This window comes from Solanum tuberosum, unplaced genomic scaffold (genome assembly GCF_000226075.1).
Source record: "Solanum tuberosum cultivar DM 1-3 516 R44 unplaced genomic scaffold, SolTub_3.0 scf00431, whole genome shotgun sequence".
NCBI lineage: Eukaryota > Viridiplantae > Streptophyta > Magnoliopsida > Solanales > Solanaceae > Solanum > Solanum tuberosum.
Window position 1 is genome coordinate 183,113 of NW_006239364.1, and position 20,298 is coordinate 203,410.

The 20,298-nt window shown below is 34.8% G+C and overlaps 3 protein-coding genes across 7 annotated transcripts; all 3 read right to left on the bottom strand.

Moving 5' to 3' along the window:
* Window positions 1-223: 223 nt before the first annotated feature.
* Window positions 224-5,051, bottom strand: LOC102594079 (protein NRT1/ PTR FAMILY 1.2-like). The gene is made up of 4 exons (XM_006363478.2): window positions 4,871-5,051; window positions 4,572-4,789; window positions 1,807-2,357; window positions 224-1,214 (listed from the first exon to the last, which is right to left on the bottom strand). The coding sequence occupies exons 1-4, from the start codon at window positions 4,959-4,961 to the stop codon at window positions 353-355; spliced, it is 1,722 nt and encodes a 573-aa protein (XP_006363540.1). The 5' UTR covers window positions 4,962-5,051; the 3' UTR covers window positions 224-352.
* Window positions 5,052-7,509: 2,458 nt separating this feature from the next.
* Window positions 7,510-13,708, bottom strand: LOC102594416 (pyruvate dehydrogenase E1 component subunit alpha, mitochondrial-like). Its single transcript, XM_006363479.2, has 8 exons — window positions 12,920-13,708; window positions 12,633-12,712; window positions 11,347-11,424; window positions 9,210-9,305; window positions 9,052-9,123; window positions 8,881-8,934; window positions 8,708-8,773; window positions 7,510-7,838 (listed from the first exon to the last, which is right to left on the bottom strand). Exons 1-8 carry the CDS (start codon window positions 13,593-13,595, stop codon window positions 7,794-7,796), a joined length of 1,167 nt encoding a protein of 388 aa, XP_006363541.1. The 5' UTR covers window positions 13,596-13,708; the 3' UTR covers window positions 7,510-7,793.
* A 609-nt stretch (window positions 13,709-14,317) lies between these two features.
* LOC102594748 (protein COFACTOR ASSEMBLY OF COMPLEX C SUBUNIT B CCB4, chloroplastic) lies at window positions 14,318-19,783 on the bottom strand. Of its 5 annotated transcripts, none has more exons than XR_001471806.1 (10): window positions 19,589-19,780; window positions 19,341-19,513; window positions 18,210-18,309; window positions 18,005-18,078; window positions 16,773-16,957; window positions 16,513-16,583; window positions 16,154-16,237; window positions 15,656-15,807; window positions 15,164-15,422; window positions 14,318-14,546 (listed from the first exon to the last, which is right to left on the bottom strand). XR_001471806.1 is itself a non-coding variant. In XM_006363480.2 (8 exons), the coding sequence occupies exons 1-8, from the start codon at window positions 19,709-19,711 to the stop codon at window positions 15,751-15,753; spliced, it is 867 nt and encodes a 288-aa protein (XP_006363542.1). In that variant the 5' UTR covers window positions 19,712-19,780; the 3' UTR covers window positions 15,439-15,750. The 5 variants fall into 5 exon arrangements, 2 of the variants coding, with proteins under 2 accessions (XP_006363542.1, XP_015158974.1); XR_001471805.1 differs by having other exon boundaries at window positions 14,318-15,032; XR_001471804.1 differs by having other exon boundaries at window positions 14,318-15,422.
* Between the last annotated feature and the right edge of the window lie 515 nt (window positions 19,784-20,298).

Genomic DNA, 20,298 nt, shown 5'->3' on the forward strand with positions numbered 1-20,298 from the left:
CAATTATTTAATGTGTCATAAAGGGGCTTAATGACAAAGCAAATGATAATATCAAGAAAGTGAATTGTTTTTACCAAAAACACTTTATAATAGTTCAAAGAATAGAAAGAGACAGGTGAACCAAAGATATATACAACACATGTGTCACAAGAAGATATTAGAGATGGTAAAATAAGGACCACACACTGAAAAATACAAATACTGAACAATGGAAAGGAACAGATGAGGAAAAATTCATAAGGTAACCATTAAAATACGCAAAATAGTAAGCTATTACATGAGGAATACTAGTGTTTTCAAGATTTACTACATTATTACATGTTACAATGAAGCACCATGTTAAAGGCTACTCTCACTCTTCTGCCTCATGATATAAGCTGTTCCTACCATCATGATGATGCTCAGTAAACCGATAAACGACCATAAAATAGAGCAAGTTAATGAAACTTAAGAAAGTAAGTAGCCAATAAAAGTAATCTAGGTGACCTCTATTTATGTTGCTCGCGAGCCAGCTTGTGTTGCCTCCGGCTGAGGTAACATTATCCACCATGCTCACCAAGAAACTGCTAATTAAGCTGGCAATAGCAAGGCCAAATGTGTACATAGCTGATGCAAAGCTGGACATGCTTTTCGGAAATAGACTGTATATGAACTCAATCTGTCCAACCACATTAAAAGCCTCAGCCACCCCGTATAGGGCAAACTGTGGCACGAGCCACATCCAGGACATGTTTAATACAGCGTTGGGGTCATCCTCAAACCCTGCCTCGATTGCCTTATTGCGTCGTATGGTTTCTGTTATTGCTTGAAGTGCAGTAGCCATGCAGCCTAGAATTAAGCTAATCCCCATTCTAGAAACAGGACTTAGTCCTGTGGGATGTCCAGTATACCTCGACAGCAAAGGCACCAAAATACGATCGTAAAGAGCAACCCAGATTGTCCAAGCAATAAGGGTAATTATGCCAAATGATCCTGCTGGGATTTCAAACAGAGAGAATACATGTCTATCCATGGTCATCATTTGAAATATCGAAAATGTCTGACCTATCGCCACAAGAAGGACAAGACAGGTGGACCACATGGGAAGAACTCTAAGAAAACACTTCAATAATTCCACTTGTTCCACACTGCAGAGATTCCATGGATCTGAAACTTTTCCATCAGGTTTCAATTCCATGTGAGGATCTTCAATTATGCAAGCTCTATTCAAACACCTATAATATACAATGAGTGAGTGTATGCCCATTACTAGAAGTATGATACTGAAAACACATTTTCAGTTAAAGTAATTGACAGATAACTAACAATTTGAGTGCGTTAGGTGTGAAGGAATATGTTTTCACGTTAAATATTATAACAAAAATATTTGTATATAATCTAGACAAACAGGATGGGGGTGCGGTACGGGTGTGGAAGAGTAGGAGGAGATAATCAAAGTGGAATGTCACTAAGGAACTTGTTTTTCCTACTTCCACTAGGAAAGTCATTTTCCTTATTTTTAAGGAACTTGTTTTTCTAAGAAAAAAATGTTTTTTTTTTAAATTTTGACAAACCAAACAACAAAAAATTGTCCCAAACACACCCGAATCAAGTAGCTATTTTCATGAACTCTTCATTTCCTTTAATATACGTCAAACAAGTATGAGATAGGTAAATGAAAACCCTTCAATTTGCTTAGTTAACTAAACACATCACACGAGTTCATCATGTAATACAATATAACAAATTAATATTGCAAGATAGTAAGTGCATGAATGGATGTTGAAGATGTCTATACCATTGAAGAAAAGATGGAGGCGCCTATACCTGAAGTCAGCAGATGGTTCCAGGTGGTTCGATTCAGGTTCTCTATAGTAGCAGTCGTCATTATTATTCAACTGAACATTGATATGTCTTTTTCTGGAGGCTGCCACTGCTACTTGAAACAATCCAGTGAACAAACTCCCTCTAGCTTTTGCTTTGATATAAAGAGGAGATCCGATCAAGAAAATGGAAACAGATATAATCATGAGCAAAGCAGGGACAGCAAACCCAATTTGCCAACCAAAATGGTCTTGGATATAAACAATTACAGTAACAGCAAGAACAAGTGAAATTCCTACACTGGCATAATACCAGTTGAAATAGCTATCTATAAGCCTCTCGTTATCTGGATTTTCTTTGTTCTCCAATTGGTCAGCACCAAATGCTATGGAACAAGGTCTATTAAAACCAGTACCGATGGAAATAAGCCCAAAAGAACACAAAAGTATAGCAAGTTGGACTGCTGTTGTTCCATCACAACCATGTTGATGCTGACCGCAAGGTAAAGGCCGGAGTTGTGGAATTATTGTGGTGAGCCAAAGAATACACATTCCCTGTTGAGATAAAAAGGAATAAACTTCTACAACTAAACAAGGTCAAAAGATGAAAACATGAATAAGTCGTATAATCTTGAATTCTTCACTGATGAGTAAGTGAGCAAGTATAAGAACTTGGGATAAAAGTGACAGTTGTGCTTATTTCATTTTTCATTTCCTAAAGGATAATGTACCCTGGCCTGACCAGATCTATGGGCTATCAGCAACATATAACAGAAGAGAGCTTGAAGTATACAGAGTTTCTGAGCTTTACAATGCCCATAGCGGGAACGCGTAATTCACAAAACTATAGCCATCCCAAAACAAAAACTTGGTAGGCAAAAGGTGCTGCACAGCGAACCAAATGAGTTGGTAAGCAAAGATAATACACTGTTTTTGGAGGATCCGACATGCACCTGTCGACATTTTTGAAGAGTCCAAGCAACATAGGTTACTATTGCCCTAGTTCTGTTGCTATAAATGAACTCCTGATGCCCTCCAGTCTCTAAAAAACAAACAACATATTTTTCTTAAAATTATGTTTACACTTACATTGGAACTTTCTTGTTCTAACTAGACATTAGGGGTGCGCATCGGTCGGTTCGGTTTGGTTTTATGTGTTATTGGTTCGGTTTATTTGTAAATACGTCAAACTGATAACCAAACCAATAACATATTTCTTATCGGTTTTTAGTTAATCGGTTTATGGTACTTAACGGTTCGGTTTTCGGTTTAACCAATAAGAAAATACTCATATATATTATATACACGATAAGAAAATTTTCATATAAACCATATTTCTAGCATTTAGCATGAAAGTAATAATCATAAAAGTAACAATCATTTTTCTTGCAAGTTTAGACACTAGACACATTCAAAGGAAAAAGTGTGAAAGTAACAATCGTTTAACCATTAACAAAAAGTGTGAAAGTAACAATCGTTTAACCATTAACAAAAAGTGTGAAAGTAACAATCGTTTAACCATTAACAAAAAGTGTGAAAGTAACAATCGTTTAACCATTAACAAAAAGTGTGAAAGTAACAATCGTTTAACCATTAACAAAAAGTGTGAAAGTAACAATCGTTTAACCATTAACAAAAAGTGTGAAAGTAACAATCGTTTAACCATTAACAAAAAGTGTGAAAGTAACAATCGTTTAACCATTAACAAAAAGTGTGAAAGTAACAATCGTTTAACCATTAACAAAAAGTGTGAAAGTAACAATCGTTTAACCATTAACAATAAGACTAGTAAATTTAGTATACTCTTATTGGGTTATCGGTTTAACCATTAACAAAAATCATAAAATCGGAAACCGAACCAATAACCCAATAAAATATTTTGCAAAACCGTTTAAAAACCGTTAGCCCAATAACCCAATATCAATAAACCAATAGTGTTTTTTCGGTTCGGTTTATTGGTTAAATTGGTTTTTGCACACCCCTACTAGACATTCTTATGGAATTTTTTTTAACATACTGCATTAACAAAAGAACACCAGTAGGTTTCTTCTCATCTTTCTAAGCATTAGTGGAAGAGTTATCAAGTATTTGTGCTGGTGAGAGATAAAGGGTATCCGTATAGATTAATTGAGGTGCACACAAGTTGGCCCAAACACCACCGTTGTTAAGAAAAAAATAAAGAGAAGCACACAATGTGGTATAAATCGAGTTACCCTCCAACTAAACTTCTACTCCCTCTGTTTCAATTTGTTTGTCTGAGTTTAACTTGACACGGAGTTTAATCTTGTGATTTTAAACTAAAGATAGGTAAAATATACCAAAATGTCATGTAGTCTTTTGGTTTTAAACATGCCACGAAGAGATCTTCTTCTAGTTGCGGGATGAAATCTGACAGCCAATTGCTGGGTCTGAATAACCAGCCCAACAATAAGCTCAATTGTTCCATAAAAAGAATTAAAACAAACGAATTGAAACGGAGGGAGTACTATATCAGGAACTAAGAAAAGAGCATGTCATTTTAATAAGGGAAAATGCTCAAATAGGCTATCAAACTTAGACAAAAGGCTCATTATGCCATTTGTTAAAAGATTGACTCATCTATGTCATTTCCGTTTGAGAAAAGGCTCATCCATGCCATTATTTGTTAACGTTGAATGGCATATTTGAACCTTTTCCCTTTTAATAATGTAGCAAATTTTGTGCTAATTGCTAAGCTAAACAGGACAAATTGAAAACAAGAAGATAAAAATTAGGTGAACTTAAACTTACAATTAGACTGGAGATGGTTCCAATAGCAACAGCCCTAAACCTTCCTAAGTAAGAATCAGAAAGAAAGGCCCCAAAAAGACCTAAGCCATTTGAAAGTGCTGTCCATAATGCAAGCAAGACTGAAGCAGAAGCAGCTTCCATATGATAAAATGTTGTTAGGTAGATTATCATGTTTGGGAGCAATCCATAACTTGCCAATTTCTCACATGATTCATTCACTACAACAAAACAAAAACAAGTTCAAACAACAAAAGTAGAGAAGATACAAAAAAGAGTAAGAATTAGAAAGACATACACACCTATGATGAAAGGCATAGTTATTAGACCACCCTTTCTTGAATTTTTTGAGTGGTTCAGTAACAACTCTTCTTGTTCTGATTTGTTTCCCATTTTCTTCCTTGTTCAAATTTCTTGCTTACTCCAAGCTGCAGAGTGAAATAAAGAGAGCAGAAATGCCTCAACTTTTAAGTCTCGAGTGTCTCAAGAAAGCTTAAATATTGGAAATATTAACACTTTGTTCGGATGGCTGTTATTTGCTTCTTTGATAATGTATCGTATTATGTAGTATTGTAAAGTATTGTATTGTTTTAGTAAATACAATATTTAGATAAATTGTATTGCTCACCATTGTTACATAGTATCACACATTCATAATTTGAATGATAAATTTACAAGAAAAGTAAGATACGACGTAGAGCTACTATGAAAAAATATGATAACAATGAAATATGATTATTAAATAATAAAATGAGAAGAAAATATTAAGATAAGAATGCGATCACACCAAATCGGTCGGTACATAAAATTTATCTTGTCGTCATTACCTAATGATGAATTTAAAAGATACAATATAATTTTAAGTAACAATCAAAACAAACATTGTATTAATTAAATTAACAATATAATACAATGCAACAAGTAAAAAACCATCCAAACAAGGTGTAGTGTCCACCTAATTGATGGCCAATTACAGATTAATCTTTTGAAGATTGTTATAATATGCATTAGATGGGGTGCGTAAAATATTTAAATTATTTGGAAACGTTTTAAATGTTGAAATAAACTGATATCATGGTCCACCACACTATTACAAACTTACCTCCTTTAAGTTTGTGCCTATATATTATCCTTGTATTTTAGAGGTAAGGCATCACTAGAATGGTGAAAAGAAAATTACTCTATCTGTTTCAATTTATATGAATTAGTTTGACTTTAACACAAAATTTAAGAAAAAAAAGACCTTTGAAATTTGTAGTCTAAACTAAGTCATAGATATTTTTGTAACTAGAAATCATCTCACTAAGAATAAAATAGATGTTTAAAAATTAAATTGTTACGAAATATAAAAAATGTCATTCTTTTGGTAACGGATTAAAAATAAAAATAAGTCATATAAATTAAGACGGTGGAAATAATTTTTTGGTTTCATATTTTTTTTTGTAGTACTCTAAATCGATAATGATAATTTATTTGATTTTGACTTATCTATACTCATATAATAGGCATTATGACTTCGACTTTTTAATAAACACCTCAATTGTATCATATTAACCCCTTACAAATGTAAAAATATTCAAAAGAAAGTGCAAGTAATTCACTTCATTAATTAATTACTCAAAAACGACATTTCAATCGAGATATAATAGTCAAAGTTTTAACGTCTACATAATTAGTTTTATACTAGTACTAATTTGCATATATATGATATTTGATTCTATTAAAAATATCAAATATCAAAAAATTGAAATGTTATATTAACAAACTAACAAAATCACATAATTCCTATTAAGTGACGTCTAAAGCTAAAAAAAATAAATATGGTGTGAATCATGGTGAAGTTGTACATATTTCCCCCCATGTCATTACGATGGATTTTGGAAAAAAAATGTCTGATCATCAAAAAATTTATTGACTAACACAAAAAAATTGAAAAAACCCGTCTAATTCTTATGGAGTGATCCCTAAATGCTAAGCAAATGGTATGAATCATGATGAGGCTATATGAATAGTTCCTCATGTCATTACGGAGAGTCCTATAAAAGTTTTGAAAAAAAGAATGGCCAAAAACAATATCATCAAAAAATTCATTAATTAACACACATAAAAAACTGAGTAAATCTCCTAATTTGTGTTGCGTGGCCCCTTAATGCTAAAAATGATGTGGATCAAAACCACATCACCAAAGAAATCATTGACTAACACACATGACAAGACATCACAAAAGAAATCATTGACCAACACACGAAAAATCACTTAATTCCATTAATGAGGCGATCCTCGATCCCCACCCAATGTATATACCTCTCGAGACCCTCAACACCTCTCTTATTGCAATTAAACATTCCGCACGTAGTGCTACTCCATTTGTTCTTTGGTCGGTCATCCCCAACCCTCTTCCATTTAATTTCCAAATCCTTTGTCAAGAGTTTATAAGACTTTACAAAAACCTTTATCAATCTCCCAATTAAGCAAATAGCCTAAGTCTTAGTCGATAACTACCGAAGGTCATCAAGTGCTTCTCTTTCCTTGGGAATATAAATTGGGTAACACAAAAGTCCCTTCAACCTTTTTATAAAGCCAACTAAGTTGAGATCACTCTTACCTACCTCTACTTTATGTCAAGAGATCAAATAATTCAAAATGGAGATGAGGAATGGTTGCCATGAAACCAACTACTGTTGTGCATATCTTAAATAATGCAAGGAAGGTAACTCCACTAAAATAACAAACTTGTAAAGAGGAATATCATTGGCTTAGAAAACAATTTTGCATTTAGCATACCATGTTGGAAAGCATTTATAGCAGAAATTAAACATTTCAAGAAAATCTGGTAACTAACGCAGTCTAGCTAACATCTCTTCCCTCGAATAAACAACTCTTTACGACAAATTTATAGAGACCTACCATGAGATAAAATTGAGGTAATAATGTTAAAGAGTACCAAAACAGCTCAAGCTGGAAATAAGTGATTGCATGCTCAATTTTATTACTATATGAAATTGCAATCGTGTAAGAAAAAACGCAGGCCAAGATCAGCAGCAAGAACCGTAAAAATGTAAACAGAACCACTTCCTAAAATAAAGATGAACCATTTCAATATTATAAGCAATCAGAAGAAACTCAAGCTTTTGTCATCAGAACTATTGTTGCCTGCAGTTATCTCTTTCCCTCTCTCCAGCATCCAAGCAAAATATAATCAAAATTGCAACCATATTGTTCGTCTCATGGTAGTGTGGATCTGAGTTCTTTCCTATCTGCTCCAAAGACCTGAAAAGAATACCCGCCTATCAGTCCATGACATTTAAACATTCAGAAACTAGTGATTCACTCACAACAGAATTGTCCTCAAAAAGACCATCTTTCATATAACATTCTTTATTTGCTATCAGCCATATTATTTCTTTTACTCTGTGTAATCATAATCTACAACTCCTTGTAACAAATCACTTTTTTCTACAGTACAAGGTCACTTCTCCAAGCCTAAAGTAACAACACTTTTCCATACTATAAGCCATCATTATAAAACTTCTGAAGCACAGAAAAAATCATCTGATGGCTTCTGGAAGACCACAAAGCCACTGTAATATTTATAAGGAACTAATACAACTAAGTCATACAAGAACTATGAAAGAATTTGAACATCCAACACAAAACCAAATCTTAAGTACTAGGTAAAATGCTCCAAAACATTTACAAACTTTTGGATACCTTTTTATGTCCAATGTGGAATACCTATATAACTCAACACTCTCTCGCATCTCTAATTCAATTTTTCAGAATCACATGTGGCTTTAAATCAGACTCGTGATTGTGAGAATAGATTAGTCAAAGGTTATCTATAATTCCAGTTTACACGTGAACTGAATACTTCTTTTACTTTTTGTTTGCTTTACTTTTGCAGACATTCTTTTTGTATTCTTCTTTGAAGATCGAGGTGGCTCAAAAAGCTGGACAGCAGACATTGTATATATATATATATATTTATTTATTTTTTATTTCAGCTGTAAGCTCTCTAGCATTCTTGAAGTATTTTATTACCATTTCAACAATTAAATGGCTAGAACGAGTAATTGAGGTATCTTCTATTAGTATAGTATAACAAAGAGGTAAAATGCTGGATGAAAACAACTGCGCACCTCAACTCCAAACCCTTTCACATATACATTAGTAAACAGATCAGAAGGATCAGGCATGGGGATCTCCTGAAAATAAATATGATCAATCAGTAACCGGCCATTATGCTTTAAAACAATTCCCTACTATTCTTGAATCGTGACGAATTAGATAAAACTGGCATCATTCTTCTCACCTTTGCTTTAGCAATGGCTTCATCAACCACTTTCCTCTTTCCTTTCTCGATATCCTGGGCAGGAGAATAGATAGTTTAGCAGCATTTTATAGGTCAAGAGCAACATAATCAATCTATTGTTGCACATATGGTTTTCCAGGTTTCAATCTTCATTATGACATGAAAACTTACCTTCAGCTCCTGCTCAGTGGCTATATTATGGTCTAAGATGAGATTCCTAATTCTTTCAACAGGATCACGTTCCTGTAAAGTTGAAAGATGACTATATCAGGATACTTAAGTTATCTGCACATTCAGATAGGTCAGGGAGTCTTAAAGAATATATTTACCCCTCGAACACCACTAATCTCGTCACGCGTACGGTAGGTGCTTCCAGGATCAGACATTGAGTGACCATGGTACCTGTAGGTGTCCATTTCAAGAATCTGAACCACACAAAAAGGGAAAACATCAAATTAACATGATAGGGAGAGAATGAAATCAATAAATTGGAAAAACAAATTGAATTTGCAACAACTTCAACAAACAATGACACGAGTAAAAAATGAAATAAAATTTTGGGAAAATACACGGAGAGCCCTCAATGTTACCACCAACTGCCAGTTAGACACCTTAACTATCCTGGTGACCGTGTAGATACCTCTTATTGGCATAAGTGTGTCATGTGAACACCAGAATCCAGCAGACCTCCCGCATGAAGTACAATCACTTTCTGACGTGTTATGAAATAAAGTTTTGGTAAAAGATACGGATAGCTCTTAATGTTACCACCAACTGCCAATTGGACACCTTAACTATCCTGGTGACCATGTAGATACCTCTTATTGGCCTAAATGTGTCTCATGAACACCAGAATCCAGCAAACCTCGCACATAAAATACAATCACTTCCTGACGTGTTAAATGAACAACTGAAAATTTGATGTGTATCACGGTAAAATGAATAAACACAATAAAATAATACAACCAAAAAAAAAAGAGGAGGTCCAAACTCCTATTCTTCTTTATCCTATACCATCTACAAACAAAAATAACAAATTAAACCCTATCATAGTAGCAGCAAAGAAGGTTCAAACAGGAATAACCAGAAATCACAAAACTTCAAAACCTCTAATGAAACCTTCCACCATAACCCACCCACCCTGCTTTCCTCGTATTTACTTCGTAATTTCATCCCTCTTCTCACCTTCAACAGTCCCCAACTTCCAGTTTTTCTATAGAATAAAATCAATCCTCTTTGAGGCATACTTTGAATATCATTAGTACTTATGCTCCACAATCGGGCTTAGACGAGGAGGTCAAAAAGCGATTTTGTAGATGTGGTTGTGGGAGGTATTCCATGCACTTTGTAACAATAGGGGCATTTTTGGACCAAACTATTAGCAATGGGGGCATTTATGGATCAAACTATTGACCGCAAGGGCATTTTTAGACCAAACTATTAACTGAGAGCATTTTTGTTCAATTTCGCAGAGTTCAAAGGCATTTGACCCTTTCCATTTTAATAAAGGTTGTGATAGCACGCATACACCCCTGATTGACATGTATTTTTTCCTTTTTCTCGGCTTCTTAAAATTTTCAAAAGTTAAAGTTAGTTTTAGCTCTCCCCCTCCCCTCTGTTCATACCCCGAATCAAATCCACATGTTGCCCATTAACTCTAATACACCACCTCTCCTCCAACACCATCCCCTTCAACTCTCCTTTATCTAGCCTTATTAGGAGGTATTGATATCTGTTCAAAGTAGTACAGGAGGTAATAGGACCACTCCATAGTTAAAGCTCATCGAGGCAAAATCAGCCTACTCTGGGGAACATCTCATGTATTGTCTCAACCATAAAACACAGAATAGCATCATGTCAAGACACTAGATGTTTTATGGAAATGAATAAAAGATAATGACTGTTAAGCCATCTGATTTGAAAGGTCTAGCATCTCATTCATATCTTCCAGCTATTTTCCTCCCTTCAATATTGAAAGAACTGCTAGCATTAATATAGTGACACACATTTTTTCAGAAACTTCTCTTAAAGAAGAAAGGAGAGCAGAGAGAAAAGAATTATCTCTGTCGAGCCGATGGACTTGCTTGAGCTCCTAAAGAAGGGCTCTATGACCATGAAAGACCAAATAAAGAATCAGAAAATACAGAATAGTATCATGTCAAGAAACTAGATTTATGTAAAAGAAGACTATATCGCAACTGTTAAGCCATGTGATTTGAAATGTCTAGCATCTCATGTTCATTTCTTCTCATGCCTAGCCAATTTTCTCGTATTACTTGTCTCAACCTAGCTAATCAGTTAACTTTGTGGAAATATCTATGAAGCCCCAAGAGTATCTAATATCTAGTATTCTAGTATTTAAAACATCTTTCCATGTCATACATACACGTGACACTATTATCACTAAAGAACGTGTGAAATGCAACTGCATATCAATACTGGAATTTAGACATGCTATGTACTTACAATTGGTCCTTTCGTGAGGACATGATCCTTGGCAAATTTGCATGCTTGTTTTACAGCAAGGGCATCCATACCATCGACCTATTTTGAAACATAAAATGAAGAGCACTGTTAGCATACTCTTACATTCTCTTCTCAAACTTTGTATCGATTCTCACTTAGAATGATCTAATTGGGTCTTTATATTTGCAGCAGGAGAAAGCTTTTTCATATTTTTTTTAGTTTCTTCCTTCTATGTTGAAGATGTGGGTGGCAAAAAGACCAATGTTTATGATGCAAACAAGAAATAAGCAATATTGTAGTATATAAACTAGAGTAAATACTCTCTTGCTTGTCCACCAAATAGCGAAATGCAACTCCAATTTGACCCCAATGGGATGTAAGCCTTGCGAAACATCCGCAAACCCAATAAATACAGAAGAGAAAATAGCTTTTAGTTGAAGTTTTAAAGAAGATCATTTCTTCTTAGACAAAACATGCAAATATATTATGACACTTATCCATGGAAATGTAACAACTGAAAAATTGCATAAGAATTAGTGTTAAAGTTGTCATTCATGGGTTTTGAAATAAATGTTAAATGAATTTCACAATTTAAGCGCCCAAGGGTGTGGATTAACCGTCAGAAGTTGAATGGGCCATGAGAGAGCAAGGTTCAAATCTCAACAGAGGAAAGAAAACGCTAAATGACGTCTTTCTATCTATCTAAGATGAGTGAACAATGCTACCAAGTACTTGTGTAGGTAGGAGGTAATAACAAGTACCGAGTAGATTAGTTGAGGTGTAAGAAAACTACAGACTTTTTCTCTAGAGTTCTAAAGCATTTTGCTGAACCAATAACCTAAAAGGATATATAAATGTATTTTTTGAACGGTTATACATGCATTAGTATGAATATATTCACAATAAAACAACTACAGAGTGTAAGAATTTCCATTGTGACGGTTTAACTAGCGGAGACTCTTGGAACAGCTGGAGTTAGAAATCCCCAAATAAGAGTTAAAATTAATGGTAAAAACAAGGATAACACTACTATTTCTATGCTATATTATATTTAAGATGTGATTAAAACAAATTACAGTTGCAAACACAACATTTTAATTCTCATCTAACAGCATGTATTCCAGCCATTTCCAGGCTTCAAATTGAAGAGAAGTTGGCCATTCTAGATATCTGATGTAAAATGTTAGTCTCCAATACTTAGTTAGCACATAAAGTAAAAACCGGGAACATCTAAATTATGTCTACAAATCATAACAATGTATTTACAAGATGTGACTGAGTATCACCTTTAAACCAGGAACATAATCCCCTCTTTTGTAATAGGCTGGACTCTTTGCAGCCCTCCATTCTGCTGTCCCCATTCCATCTGCATCAACAAAAGCAATCACGGATAATCCTAGGCGCGGCGCTTATCCACAATTTATTTGCATGAACCAATATTTTTTTCTTTTCATGAACACATCAATGCTATTGCAGTACTAAACTTGCACCACATAATGTCAACAGAATATAAAGCGTACATTTATAGTATTACTTACAAAATCAGGAAAAATAGTACTAGTATAGTTCTTACAGTGATTATTCTCGCAGACTAGAATAGCAGGCAAATCCCATAGAGCAGCCATATTCAAAGCCTCAAACAACTGTCCTTGATTAGCAGCACCATCACCATACATAGCAAAAGTAACATGGTCCTCTTTGTTATATTTCTGCGCAAAAGAAATTCCAATACCTAGAGGAACTTGAGCACCTACAATTCCATGTCCTCCATAAAATCCACTATCCTTCTTGTAGAAATGCATCGAACCTCCTTTCCCTTTGGAACAACCATCTTTTCTCCCCATTAGCTCCGCAAACGACTCAACTAACCCTCCACCACGTGCAAGGAATATACAGTGATCTCTATAAGCCGTAATGATACAATCCTTTTTTGTAATTGCAGCTTCCATGCCTATTGCAACCGCTTCTTGTCCGTCATAGAGATGACAGAATCCGCGGATTAGTTTCGCTTTGTAGAGCGAATCTGCAGCGATCTCCATACGCCGCATCTCCGCCATGTCTGAGAAGAAAGTCATGAGTTCATTAGGGGTGGTTTCGACGATTGATGAGGGAGGATCAATGTTGTGAGCGGTGTACGGTTTGCTGATTTCCACATTGATGGTGGCGTTGGAGTCCGACGATAGGCGGCGGGTGGCGGCGGTGAAAGGCTTTAGAAGATGATTAACCGTCCGAATAGTTGATAAAGCCATCTTGATTTCAGCTGCAGAGGTGGAGAAACGGCACTGGTGAGGAAACCGGAAATCACAGAATCTCAGCAGCTTACAAGAGTTGGAGTCTCTTTAAAAACTTGGTTTTTTTTCTTTCCATTAATTAAGAAGAGAACTATTGAAATCAATTTAAATTCGGTGTGAATTATTAGTTTTATCATTTAACTATTGATATAATAGCTTTAAAAATATATTTGATTAATTATACTTCAGTATAATCGGATCTTACCGCATGAATGAAATACATCCCAAAAGTATCTTGTAGAAACGTGAAACTATTAATAAAAATAGAGAAAAATGTTGAAAACGGTCTTTTAATTAGTAATATTTTTAAGGTTGTCAATCGGTCTATGATGAAATTAATAATTTGGGCAAAGTTCACACATATTTTTCACTACTTCTCTCATTAATTAATTATCCATAATCACAAGTGAACAACGTACACGTTAAACATTAAACAAATCCAATAAAAAGGCAAATACTGCATTAAAGGGTTGTTTGGTAAGGTATAAAAATAATGTATTAGTGATGGTCATTGCATAATTTTAAAAAAGAAATATTTATTTACAAAAATATATTTCATAAATACAGTGAAAAAGAGTAATACTGTCTTTAACTATGCTAATGTATGCATACTAATATCATGATTTTCTATGAATTAGTATACGTAAATCGAAAAAATATAGCAAATAAAATATTAATAGTACACGAAGCCAATGCATTATATTATGTATACCTGCATAATAAGCAAATATCCTCTACAACTTAGAAACTATAGAAAAAGATGAGACATAATCTTCGGATTTGGGACTTGATAATACCCGCACCGTGAGGGTGTACTACTCAACATTTTATGTACAACTACTCTGAATTTTCAGGTCATCCAAAAAACGAATGATATCACTGACTCACCGTTGGTACTCGAAACAAAATCTGCACAAAAGGTGAAGCAAGTGTAGTGTGAGTACGGAAAACACGTGGACTCAGCAGTATCGTTGACCGACCCTTAACTGAAGTGGTGGCGGGGTTGGTCTTATAACTGCTTACTTCAACAATTGACTGTATATCAGTTTCAATAAGAATATACAAATAAGTCTGACAGATATGGTCACAAACCATCCTAGAATCCACTAATAAACTCAACAACTTCAGTAAGTCGGAAATAATGGAGATGATGCAATGTAATGTAATGATCAAATATAACTGGTATACACTCGCTCAATCTGTCAGATAGCATAACCTATAGGGGTGTCGCGAGGTTCATATATCCACCTGAAACCATATCCAACCAGATTACAATGAATAACCAACCATTCAAGGTTGAAACAACATCACTCTTCCTAGAGCCAGATCCAACTAGATCACATCTGACTGCTAACCTTTCAATGCTGAAATAACATCACTCCGTCTAAACCATATCTAATCAAAATCACAACGAACAAAATCATATGAGCCATCAAGTATAATATGCATGATATATCACATTAAAACATGAAGTCGTATACACACAAGGCATATAAGGAATCACTCAATGCATTACAACAATTTACCATTTAGATCAAGGAAGCTTTGTTGTCTCTGGGATAGCTATTACAAACTATGCCTTTGGAGATGGGAGGTCCAGGAATGAAATTTCCATATTGGTTTTCTCTGGATATAATCTTCCTCATTTTCCCACAAGAAAGACGAAAAAGTTACCTCCTACAGTATCTCAGCCTTTCACCAATCAACATGACAGCAGAGCTAAAGCTCACAGGGGAAATCATTTCAAAGCAAGCAATCATGGAAAGAAATTACCACTCTTTGTGCCTACAAGTGATGAAATGAACCAATAAATGATATATTTCGCAATAGCCAAAGGTTGCCTCTAAAAGATGTAGGGAACACTTCTGTGTACTTCAGTAGAAAATAAAAACAAGCTGAAACTGCAAGTCCTCCTTTTGGAGAGGAAGTCCAAATATAAGAGTCAAGAGATGATACATATGTATTTTCTAGAATGTGTGGACCATCTGTGTAACATAAACTAAAGGAAGGAAAATCACTTTGAATGTAGACATGATTATAGGCAAACACTTGAACTTAAGATACTGCTGTTAGAATATCTTGAAACATCCATCTTGCACTGCCACTATGAATGTCAAATAACTTTTGTCAGTGTAGCATCTAACTTCTCTCCGATCAATGTGATCCATGCCTGTCAAATAAAGGAGAAAAACATGAGGCTAAGGTGTGTTTGAAAGATGGAAAACAGGGATTCTAATATAAAGGGTGAACTTCACAGATATTTGAACAAGTAGTTAGATAACAAATAGAGCTCATACACAGTATAGTGACAACCACGGTAAATAGAGCTCACACACAGTATAACGAAAACCATGGTAAATAGAGCTCACACACAGTATAACAAAACCATGGTAGAGTTATGTACTTCATGTCACCAAAAGTGTAGATAGTATGATCACATAGGCCTCAAGCTTGCAAAACCAAAGGTAAGGGAATATCAGTAACTATATAAGCGCAACATGAATGGTGATCCATACCTGGTCAGAAGATGTGAATCCTCTGATTGTGTCACCACCAATTATGGCAATTCCTTTGTCTCCTAGAGGCTGCAAGATTACTGCCTAGTAAAGAATTATGGTTATTAATAACCTTTTGGTGAAGTTTCAACCTATAAACATGACAATATGAAGAATCCATGATAGAAGAGATCCTACAGATGTATATTGGGCAGACACCTTGAATGATAAAATATATTTTGGTGAGAGAAATGCTCATTTTGCTTTTATAGAGGTATGTATACATCTTTTAGCACAACTGATATTGTAAACTTGGGTGAAACAAGACAGAGTGTTGAGCCACAGGGAAAAAGGGGGGAGAAAGCAGGAATTAGTACTACCTGTGTATTTGAAGGAAGAAATGGTAGCTCCGACTTCCCAGGATAAAGAGATAAGTTGGCCAAGTAGCTCTCTGAAATACCGACAATCAAGCATGTGTAATTTAAACTTGGGGTCTGAAGATAAATTTAAATGGCGTCTTCATCTTTCAAAACATGCTCTCAGGGCGCATAATCTCATTTGCCCACTTGCTTAATGGAAAACACAGATATAACTATATCTTAAAAGCTAGAACAAAAGAAAAGTTAGTGATATCACTTACGTGATGCAGATTTTAAAACTCCTTGGTAAAGTGACCCTTCTATCAATTTATTACTGTCCACAGCTACTGCATCACTTCCATTAGATAAAGATGCAGCAGCAAACCCAGTTTGAAGGATACATTTTCCATCATAAACAATGACCAGAGACTTGCAGCATGTGACATCTGATAGAGAATTCCATGCCCTGAGGATAGACAAAAGAGCAAGACAGACATGTTAAATCATCAAGAAGTCACTTTCACGGTGGCCAAACTCCAAAGGTTTCTCATCTAAAAGCGTCAGGAAATGTATAAAACAGTGCTTTCTTGGTTAGATATCATTTGCATACTGGAACAGTTGCTAGTGGAAGGTTTCGACCAATTGCACTTCATCACCATCTTGCCCTGCTTTCAATTGATGACCGGTTATTATATAAGTGTGGAATTAAGCCCCTGGGCAGAAGCATGTTGAAGGATTTATTTAACACGTTCTTTTTCGGGAGGAGTTGTCTAATATATCAGTGCTGTAAAGTACACGAGCTGCAATTGTGTTAGTGAACGGAAAGTTCACACACTATTCACTATTTAGAAATGATGCCACCTTTTCATTTATACAACCAACTATATTTTAAAGCATCAAATGATGCTCTTTCCCACTATCATTACCAAAAACACACATTTTTTATATGAAAAATCCAGCCCCTGAAAACCCCTTCTCCTCAGAGGCCAAAAGTGACTTTTCCCACTTTCTCACCCATTGATAACTCAAATCCCCAGATTCGTGGTTAGGTGAAGGGTCCCTTCAATTAAATCAACGTAACCCTCTCGTGTCGACAAAAACAACTTCTCTAAATACTTCAAAAGACGTTAATGTTGAATACTTATAATCTCAATGACTAATTAATAAAGTTTCGTTTTTTGTGCAATAAGCCTCTCTGGGCAAAGACTAGTGGTCAATTTAAATCAATAAGCATTTGATTATAGAACCTAGCTCTCTTCCCTATGACTTGGCGCGGAGTATCATGGGGTGGAACTTTCACATATAGGTGACCTTCAATCTGAATTTTCTTCGGCAAGAAAAAGATGATCAGTGTCGTTCCTCGAGTACAATGCATACTCATTACCTAAATTATGTAATATGTATATAAACGCACAAACATATCAAATTAATATTATACGTGATATCAAAGTATAAAAATGAGCAAGTTATAAAGACCCATTTCAAAAACTGTTCCAGCTCATAAATACAATACCATAGCAGCTCAGAAATAACAAAATCTGGTAGGTGAGAAGCTATTCTTTGGCACTCTACACCGTTAGGATTTACCTGAAAACAAAAGGCTTAAATCGATCAGTTAATCTTGTGGTGTATCTACAGGAGGAGAAATAAACAATGAGCTGAGGAGAAAGAGTTGGATACAAAGAAAGCATGTGTATGTGTGTGTATACAGCCCTCACCACAGATATGGATTTTGGTCGGATTGAAAGCCAAACAAGACCATTCAAGATGTTGGTGACTGCCAACCCAAGTGTCAATAAATCTGCTCTGGATTGAGAACTGTGTAAGATGGAAGCAAACAGTTAATATTGTGGCCCGAGAACATACAGAAAATTAAACTAAATGGAAGATAGAAAGTTTAAAACTGTTTCCAATGTGATTTGCATAAAAGGAAACTGCTGCTCCTAAAAGAAACATACTTGTTTCAGTTACATATCATTGTCGAAGAACTTATGCATTCAACTCAAAATCTAGGGGTAATAGGTGGAGTAATTCAAAATCGATATAAACTGATTTGGAAATAATTGTTTAACCAACATGGGACTTTTGTCTGACTATATTTTTAACACCGTCTCTCGTGTTCAACTCATTTCATCTCAAGAAAACATAAACAAGCTTACTAAAGTTGGTATGATACCATATGAAATAACAAAAACAACTAATTTAAAACCTAAAGCGAACAACCAAGATCTTTACAAACTAATTGGGAAAACCATATTTAACCAATGTGGGACTTATGTCTTTAACAATGACTAAGAAAATTACTGAACAAGCTTTGAGGTTTTCCCGGCATAATATCATAGGTTTTACTGGTAATTGGAGTTATTGGGTGAGTCCAATTATCAGCAACTATATACCCCCATGGGTTGGTCAATACCAAAAAAGATCTATAATCATTTCAAGATGTAATGATGGGGCTATTATGAAACTTCACTAACAATTTCCAAAAGGCAAAGACCTCAACTTTCTTTGTTTCTAAAACAAAAAGAAAGCATTCACCTATTAAATCATGTCTCTGGTGTATTCATCGCAAAATCTCATTTTGTTACAGGATTCATTAAATAGCTGTAACTTTATAAAACAAAGTTTGCATCGATTCATCTACATTACGTTATAAGTAAATCACTTTTCTCTTCTTCTTATCCTTTTAAACCAAACTTTAGCTAAAACACCTCATATTATCAAGATTTTAACTTGTCAAGACCCTCAGGTCAAGTTCACAAAACCCAAGTAAAAGACGAAAAAACAATGGTTGTTTCAAGACGAAATCTGCTAGTACACCAATTGCAGCCTCAAATAAAGTAGCTAACCTGCTAGCATCAGCAACCGGAGCAATACCAGAAACAGTACGATTGAAGAGAACTGCCAATAAAGACAATCCACCCACATAAATTGGCATACTCCGAACCAAATCATCATTACTAGATACCCAATCAGCTATCCATTCCCTCCTTGGCTTCATCCCTCTATACCTAATTTCTCCCTTCATCACCCACAAATTAAACACATTTATTTATTTATTCTCGAATAAATTATTAATGTGGAATTGAGAGAGTACCTGAGAAGCATTAACAGTAAGAGTAACAGTTCGACTGTGAGAGAAACGACGAGAATGGACAAGTCGTTGTGGCGGTTGGTTTAACCGAAGCAGATTTCCCGCTTCCATTTTCCCGATGTTCATAAAACGGATAATACCTTCTTTCCAATTTTGAGACCCTCCAACTATAAAATAAACATTCAAAACCAACTTAGTTTTATAATTAAGCTAAATTTAATAGTTAGTTAAATCATCCCTTTAACAATTGGAAAACATACTATACTATCATATATACATATTTTATCTTTACTTTAAAAATATTACATAGAATATCACTTTTTAATAAATATACCATATATTTTAGAAAATTAAATCAGATACACAATGCCTGTTGACACCCAATTTTGACCCTCCACAATATAAATTAATCATTTCGAGCTTCTACAATTTCAAACGATTTAAAATAATTAGTTTTATAAAATTTCCAAAAAACAAAATATAATATAATAATATAGTTTGCAAGATTTTTAAATAGTTTTGTCACTTTTCATAATTTTTAGATAATATATATGTTTTACATAATAATTAGTATATTTTACTTTATCTCTCTTCAATTCAACCGCTTCCCTCCCCAATCTCAAAAATTATTGTATCCTATTCACACTATCCCACCCTCACCCCTTCTTCCTCACTCCCACACGTATCCCCTCATTACCCCCTTCTTCCTTAGC